General features: G+C 38.4%; 1 protein-coding gene across 1 annotated transcript; it reads right to left on the reverse strand.

The window, feature by feature from the left end:
• Positions 1-4,730: 4,730 nt before the first annotated feature.
• On the reverse strand, positions 4,731-7,945 carry LOC145067236 (uncharacterized). The gene is made up of 2 exons (XM_079014421.1): positions 7,411-7,945; positions 4,731-5,338 (listed from the first exon to the last, which is right to left on the reverse strand). Exons 1-2 carry the CDS (start codon positions 7,943-7,945, stop codon positions 4,731-4,733), a joined length of 1,143 nt encoding a protein of 380 aa, XP_078870547.1.
• Between the last annotated feature and the right edge of the window lie 820 nt (positions 7,946-8,765).

The following is an 8,765-nucleotide window of genomic DNA, read 5'->3' on the forward strand; positions in this document are numbered from 1 at the left end:
TCTCTGCATGACAACCGCTCCCAGTCCCATGATGGATGCATCATAGAACACTACAAAATCCTCAACTCCCTCCGGGAGTGTCAACACTGGCGCCTCGCAAATTCTATGTCTCAGTGTCTCGAATACAGTCTGCTTCTCAGGGCCCCATCGAAAATCCACACCCTTCCTCGTCAGGTGAGTGAGAGGTACTACAATCTTGGAGAAATGTTGTATGAATATCCGGTAGTACCCTGCTAAGAACATACCTAATTGTAGGTACAAACACATAAGCATAAAACATATATAATCAGTAAGATAAAGGATAGAAACATACCAGCAACCACATCTGGTGTTGCCTTGGCCTCCTCGGCTGTAAGCTGGAAGGCACGTCCCCGAGTCTTCGGAGGCTCTGCTCTACCCTAACCCCCAAAAGTAATCCTCATTGTAGCCGGCACTGGAGCCTGTGCCGACCTGGCTGCTAGTAGGGGACACTAGGCTTTCATATAGCCCACATGCTCACAACGGTAACAAATTCTGACCCCTGAGGCTAGGTTCTACTACCTACAATCCCTAGCAATGTGACTCTGCTTGCCACACTTGTGGCACCCGCTACCTGATCGACAAACTCCTGAATAAGCCTTTCTGTACTTCCCACAAGTGCAACCGGGCTGACCTCCAAACCTATAATCTACGGTCTTGGACCGCTTTGGTGCCGACTATGACTGCGTCGGGGCCTGCCTCTGCTCTCGTAACTGTAACTCGATCTCCATTTCACGCCGCCTAGCGGCCTCCTGTAACTCCAGCAGTGTATCACAACGTTGGGTAGCAAAAAACTGACGTATATCAGTCTTGAGCATGCTCAGATAATGTGTCATCTGAGCCTGCTCAAAAGTAAACTCCGGGAAAAACATCTCTCTCTCAGTGAACATGCGGGTGATCTCCGTCACCGTCTTCATACCCTGTATTAGATCCAAAAACTCCTGTGGCAATCGCTCGCACTCGACCCGTGGAATGTAGCAAGTGCGGAACATCTCCCTAAACTACTTCCAAGTAACCATAACTCTCTAATCTTGAGTATATGACCCAGTCATCAACCTCCACCGGTCCTTTGCTCTAGACCTCAACAGGTTCAGAGCACACCTGACCTTCTGTTCAGCAGGACATGTGCACGTGAAGAAACATACCTCCATGTCAGACAACCACCTCATGGCTATGATATGGTCTTTAGTCCCATTGAAAGTCGGGGGATTCGTTTTATTGAAGTCTCGGTACTGAAAATCTCGCCTTGTCCCGATACCCGCAACCGCCATAGCTGCAGCAGCCGCATTCTCAGCAATGCCTGCGTATCTGTCATCAAAATACTCCATCATGGCGGTCTTGATAGACCCAAACATCTCAGGAATCAGACCCTAGACAATCTCGACCACCTCCTCGAGGATGATCTCCCTGACATGATCCTTTGTTAACGCTGACCTATCATGGCTGCCAACTCCTGATTCTGACCCGAATCCGGTCTCAAATCGCCTCGTAACCACCATACTGAAAATACACCAGGAAGATATCAAATAAGCCACATAAACAATAGGGAACCAACTCCCGACTAAACCCTAGAGGTTGTGAATTCCTTGCTACGTATATGGGTCCTGTGCTTTCAATAGTACGGACTCGTACTACCTTCCACACCTACCCATATGTCACACCCCGGCCGACGACGAAAATGCCATGCTTGTGCGACGTCATTATGGTTCACAATTATTGTTTACATTGAGCAGCATAACACAAATGTTATTTTTATATTACAAAATATATTACATATCATACTAAATTTTTGGAATACAAGAAACCAAAATTACAAGTAATACTTAATCAGATAAGTACAATAAAGATAAAAAGTGCTCTGACGATCCCATGAAGATTTCCGAAAAGATTTATATGACCGACTCTTATTTTCCTGAGAATACATGTGATTTAAAAATGTGAACATAAAATTGGTGAGTTCACAGGTTTATATATTTGTATTAACGTACTTTTTACTCCAAAGAATATTGTATATAATTATTTTCAAACTTATATTTGTATCTGTACTTTATTTCCAAAAGTACTTGTTCTATCGTATATAAGTATTTCAAACTTATATTTTCTTTTAGGCGTGATTATCAATGTTACATGAGTTCACATAATCAAGCTACAGACTTATTGTTGCCCCTCACGACACTTCATCGGACGTCGTAGTGTTTAGACAATTATCACCCGTGACTTAACCGTCGATGGTTGTAGCTAGCAATCGCAGGTGGAGTATCAGCCCGTATAGATCTATACATAACTCTCCCGCTCACGTAAGATTTAACGATTATAGGTAGGGGACTTTGCTAAGTATTACACTTAGGTGATGAATATGTCTTATGTAAACCCTTGAATGAGTAGCACTAAAAGTTGTAGTCTTTTAACTTTACATATTTATGTTTACCGGTTTATATTATATAATTATATATAAAAAAATATAATTATATCCTTAAATAGTTTTTGTAAAACTTAAATAGTCAGAATAACAACAATGTTTAATAATTTATTCATAGATTAACGGTAATGCATGATATAATTTTTATTATATGAGCAAAGTAACGACAATTCATAATATAATTTATATTATATGGACAGAGTATCGACAATGCATAATATAATTTATATCATATGGGCAACGTACCGATTGTGCTTATAACATTTTATATATGTAAACGACTGCTTTAACGGTAAATTGTTATAACAATTATATAACTAAATTATATAAGCGATATAAACAATTTACGATTTATATAAACAAATAATATAAAACATGTATCGTTCTCCGAAAAATGATAAAAAGTTTAAAACGGGGCCATGAAACTCATCCTCGCAACGTAATTTGTTGAACAATTGTTCCTGTTGTTGGGGGTAGGGGTGAGCAAAACCGAACCCGGAAACCGAAAAACCGACAAAAACCGGCAAAACCGAAACCGAAAAACCGAAACCGAAGCATAAACCGATGGTTTGGGTTTATATTTTTTGAAAACCGAAAATTTCGGTTTGGGTTGGGTTTTTGGGTTTGGTAAAACCGATAGAAACCGAACCGAACCGATTATATATACTATTTGTAAAAATATATAATTTATATACAAATATAAATATGTTTATAGAAGTAATGTCAAAAGGATGAGCTGGTTGAGCTGGGTAACGCTCTTGTGTGTGTTTCTGAAGGTTTCAAGTTCGTAACCTGTGGCCGAAATTTTACTTCTTTTATTTTCGCAGCTATATAAACCTATCCCACATCGACACATGATCGAAACTTTGCTATATATGCTCGCCTACATAAGCTAAACATACATCCTCTTCAGGTTTATTCAGCTATTAGCTTTGTCCCACATCGCTTGAGGGATCAAAGTAGAAGCCATCTTCACTTCTATAAAAATGAGGATACGAAATGATAGAAAAACAGTTTTAGGTTTGGTTTTGTTCAAAAACCGAAACCGAAACCGAAAACCCGATTTGGAAACCGATAATCCATAAAACCGAACCCATGGGTTTAGGGTCGGTTGGGGTTCAAATTTTTAGAAACCGATGGTCATCGGTTTGGGTTCGGTTTTAGGGCAAAACCGACCCAAACCGACCCATGCTCAGCCCTAGTTGGGGGAGTAGTCGAGCAGGACCTTGGGTGTGGGTAATTTGAAAGTAATTTTTCTTTGATAAAAGTTAGGCCATTCACAATGGGAGTTCTATAAGGGTTTAATAGAATAAATATGAATATAATAAAGAGGAGAGAGAGTGTGGAGTTGAATGGCCTACAATGGTTCAATAGATTTGTAATGGAAATTTATTAATTTTTTAAGAATTTAAATGAATGTATACATTCTCTTTCCACCTTGGCATTTCATACAACTCTCCAAGGGTTTAATCCATTGGAGATGGCCTTATAGGAGTTCATCTATTTATACTAAAAATATCCGCCTCCAAACACATCGATCGTTCCTACATACTAGTGCTTATTAATTGACACGTTATGGTTGACACCTCAATTAAAATGCATGGAATATTTGGTTCACACGTCCTCATTAATTCTCATCCATGCATTAGGAAATAACTTTCGTATTTATCATATAGACATATATTATTATTTACCATAGGTATGATTCAGTAGTAATTAAATTGATTCATGTTATATATATATATATATATATATATATATATATATATATATATATATATATATATATATATATATATATATATATATATATATATATATATTGAACATAACTTATAAAAAGAAATATTTCAATCAATTTAAAACATAAGACACATAATAATTCTTATTAAAATAATATTATTTCAAAACACGTCAAAATATATAGACAAATTTTCCAATTTAATATATTCCAAACTTAAAACTTTATTAACATATTTAATAAAATGTGTAATACATTATTTTATCACTCGTTTATATTTAATAAATAAAACTTATATAAATAATATCGGAAAAAAATATATTTTGAAATTTTTAGTCGAAAATACGGATTTCTAATTCATAACTCTTTTATAAGAAGATAGATTTAGATGAAAATAATAATACAAATTTTGTATTTTCATTAAAATTTGTTTAAAGGTTACAAATTAAGTCTATTACATTTTGATGTATGTCACATTCGCGAATGACACCCGTTAACATAATTTGACTGTTGTCACATTCTCCCCCCGATAAGAGAATTTCGTCCCGAAATTTAATTTGTGTACGGAACATTGTTGAATAGTTGGGAGTATTTACTCTTCATTTGATCATCGCGTTCCCAAGTAAACTTTGGTCCTCGTCTAGAGTTCCATCGGACTTTTACTATGGGGATGCGGCTTTGTTTGAGCTTCTTGATTTCCCGGTCCATGATCTTGACGGGTTCTTCTACAAAATTAAGTTTGGCATTGATTTGGATTTCGTCGAGTGTAATTGAAAGAGCATCATTGGATAAGCACTTCTTGAGGTTGGATACATGGAAAACGTCGTGTACATTGTTGAGCTCATGAGGTAACTTGAGTTGATAGGCTACATGACCAATTCTTGCAAGCATCTCAAAAGGTCCTATGTATCTTCGATTAAGCTTTCTTCGTTTTCCGAACCTTATGACACCCTTCCAAGGAGAGACTTTCAACATAACTTGATCTCCGACTTGAAATACTAGAGGTTTACGTCTCTTGTCGACATAACTTTTTTGACGATCTCGTGCAGCCTTAATTATGTCACGTATTTGGACGATTTTCTCGGTCGTTTCATGTATTTCTGGACCAGTAAGTAGTGTATCGCCTGCATGTTTCTTTGCTAGTTGGGTATCACCTAATTCTGCCCAACATATTGGTGATCAACACTTGCATCCATATAGGGCTTCAAATGGTACAGCTTTAATGTTGGTGTGATAATTGTTATTGTATGAAAACTCAATAAAAGGAAGATGAGTATCCCATATGCTTCCAATGTCTATCACAAATGCTCAGAGCATGTCTTCTAATTTTTGAATGGTCCTTTCACTTTGACCATCTGTTTGTGGATGATAAGCTGTGCTCATGTCAAGGCCTGTTCCCAAGGATTTTTGTAAAGATTGCCAAAATCGTGAGGTGAATCTACTATCTCTATCAGAGATGATAGAAATTGGCACCCCATGTAATTTGACAATTTCCTAGAGATAAGTTCGGGTCAACTACTCCATCTTATTAGTTTCTTTGATTGGCAGGAAGTGGGCGGACTTAGTCAATCGATCAACTACTACCCAAATAGTGTCCTAACCACAGGGTGTCTTTGGTAGTTTTGTTACGAAGTCCATTGTAATTTGTTCCCACTTCCACTCAGGTATTTCTGGCTATTGTAATAATCCTGAGGGCTTTTGGTACTCTGCTTTGACTTTAGCACAAGTCAAGCATTTGGTCATGTAAGTGGCATTCTCTGCTTTCATCTTTGGCTACCAATATTGCTTATTTAAGTCTAGGTACATCTTGTCGGAGCCGGGATGAACGGAATACCTTGACTTGTGAGCCTCATCCATGACTAAGCTTCTGATGTCACCAAATTTTGGCGTCCAAATTCGGTCCATGAAACATCGTGTACCGTCATCCCTAAGCTTGAATTGTTTTTCCATTCCTCACAGAAATTCATTAGTAATTTTTTATTCTTCTAAAGCCCTAGTTGAGCCTCTCGGATCTGAGCTGCCAGGTTCGATTGGATTTTAATTGTTAGTGCCTTGGCCTTGCAAGGCTTTATTCATTCCTTCCTACTCAAGGCATCTGCTACAACGTTTGCCTTGCCAGGATGATAACAAATTTCACATTCGTAGTCATTCAACAACTCAATCCATCTTCGTTGTCTCATGTTGAGTTCTTTCTGATTGAAGATGTGTTGAAGACTCTTGTGATCTGTGTAAATGATACACTTTGTACCATAAGGATAGTGTCACTACCTTTTCAAGGCAAAAACTATAGCTCCCAATTCTAAATCGTGGGTAGTATAGTTGTTCTCATGTACCTTGAGTTGACGAGAAGCGTATGCAATAACTTTGTCTCTTTGCATTAATACACAACCCAACCCTTGGTGTGATGCGTCGTAGTATACAACAAAATCATCTGTCCCTTTTGGGAGGGATATGATTGGTGCACTACACAACATTTTCTTCAGTGTCTGGAATGCGAATTCTTGTTTGTCTACCCAATCAAACTTCATGTCTTTCTGTGTTAATGTTGTGAGTGGCTTGGCTATTTTGGAGAAGTTTTCTATGAATCTCCGATAGTAGCCTGCAAGTCCAAGGATTTGGCGCACCTATGTTGGCGTCTTGGGTGCTCCCCAATTCTTGATTGCCTCTATCTTGATAGGATCGACATGAATTCCTTTGTTGCTGACCACATGCCCTAGAAAGTTTACTTCTCTAATCCAAAATTCATATTTGGAGACTTTAGCGTACAACTTTTCCTTTCGTAGCAGTTCTAGGAGTAGTTACAGGTGTTGCTCGTGTTCTTCCTTGGTTTGTGAGTATATCAATATATCATCGATGAATACAATCACAAACTTTTCCAAGTAGGGTTTGCAGACACAGTTCATGAGATCCATGAAAATTGTTGGGGCATTGGTCAATCCAAATGGCATAACTAGGAATTCATAGTGGCTATAGCAAGTTCTAAATGTCGTCTTTGGAATGTCTTTAGCTAGGACTCGAAGTTGGTGGTATCCTGAACTTAAGTTAATCTTCGAGAAGTAATTGGACCCTTGCAATTGATCAAATAGATCATTGATTCTTGGGAGCGGATATCGATTCTTGATGGTCAACTTATTTAGCTCCGGATAGTTGATGTACATCCGGAGGGATCCATCCTTCTTCTTAACAAACAGAATTGGTGCTCCCCAGGGTGAAAAACTTGGTCTAATAAAACCCGTGTCAAGAAGTTCTTTTAGTTGGCTAGAGAGTTCTTGCATTTCAGACGGTGCCAGCCTATAACGAGATTTTGCCACTAGTGCTGCTCCTGGGACCAAGTCGATTCGGAATTCGACTTGTCGAACTGGTGGCAATTTGGTTAGATCTTTTGGGAGTACATCAGGATAATTACACACCTGAGGTATATCTTTGATTTCATTCCCTTTGCTCTTTTTATCCACAATGTGGGCTAAGAAAGAGTAGTACTTCTTGTGAAGGTACTTATGTGCTTTCATACATGAGATGATTCTAAGGTTTTGACTAGACTTATCCCCGTAAATAATTAGGGATTCTCCATTGGGTAAAGGGAGTCGTACTGCTTTTTCATAACACAAAATTTCAGCACGATGAGGAGATAACCAATCCATGCCAATTATTACGTAGAAGCTTCCGATAATCATTTGCATAAGGTTAACATGAAAGACGTGATTGTTTAGAGTTAATGTGAAATTTTCTAGTATTTCTTGGGTACTACCGGATTCACCATTAGCCATTTCTACCACATATGTTTCATTTAGTTTAATGGATTTATGATTCAGTAGTTGTCTAAACTTAGGGGTAATAAAGCTTCTTTCATCACCCGAATCAAATAGTATAGTTGCATATAAGTTGTTAACAAGGAACATACTAGTCACCACTGTTGGGTCCTGGATGGTGTCCCTTGCTCTAATCACGAATGCCGTACCTCTAGCATTCCCTCATTGATTATTCATCTTTGGGCAGTCCTTTCTGAAGTGCCCAACCTTTCCACATTCAAAACAGGCTCGGGTTACAGCAGTGAAAGTTCCTGTGTTTTCTGTGGGTATTGTTACCGGTGTTGGGATTCTGTAATACTGGGAGGTGTGGCCCTTCTTCTTACATTTGTTACAAAACCTATAGTTACCAATATGATGATAATTACACTTATCACATTTTGGGTATTTTCCAACATATTGTTTTTGATGGGTGGGTGTCATTGTTGGTGTAGTTGCATATGCTTTCACTGTCTCCTGCTTCTTCATAGTATATTGCCTTGGATTTCCCTTGTACCCTCTACCAAACTTGCGCTTACTATTTTCCGGATTTGGATGGTCAGCCTTCTGAACCATAGTACCTTGGCACATCTCTTGGTTAGTCAAGTTAAATGCTAACCGTTTGGCACTGTCGTACGTAGCCGGTCTTGAAGCGGTAACCAAACCTTAAATGGGTTGAACCAAACCCCATATGTATCTTTCTACCTTCTTATATTCTGGTGTCACAAAATTGGGGCAGAGAGTAGCAAGATCGTTGAATCGGTTGGTGTAGGCTGCAATGCCTGCATCCTTCATGGTAAGG

Source organism: Lactuca serriola, chromosome 8, assembly GCF_051521515.1.
Source record: "Lactuca serriola cultivar US96UC23 chromosome 8, Lser_US96UC23_V15, whole genome shotgun sequence".
In the NCBI taxonomy this organism is placed as follows: Eukaryota; Viridiplantae; Streptophyta; class Magnoliopsida; order Asterales; family Asteraceae; genus Lactuca; species Lactuca serriola.

What these genes read in the sequence shown, in the direction of transcription:
- LOC145067236 (XM_079014421.1), bottom strand. Translation starts at nt 7,945, where the DNA reads ATGGCTAATGGTGAATCCGGTAGTACCCAAGAAATACTAGAAAATTTC. An exon ending in AAAAGAACTTCTTGACACGG is followed by an intron (nt 5,339 to 7,410) that starts GTTTTATTAGAC and finishes TATGTTGGGCAG; the next exon opens with AATTAGGTGATACCCAACTA.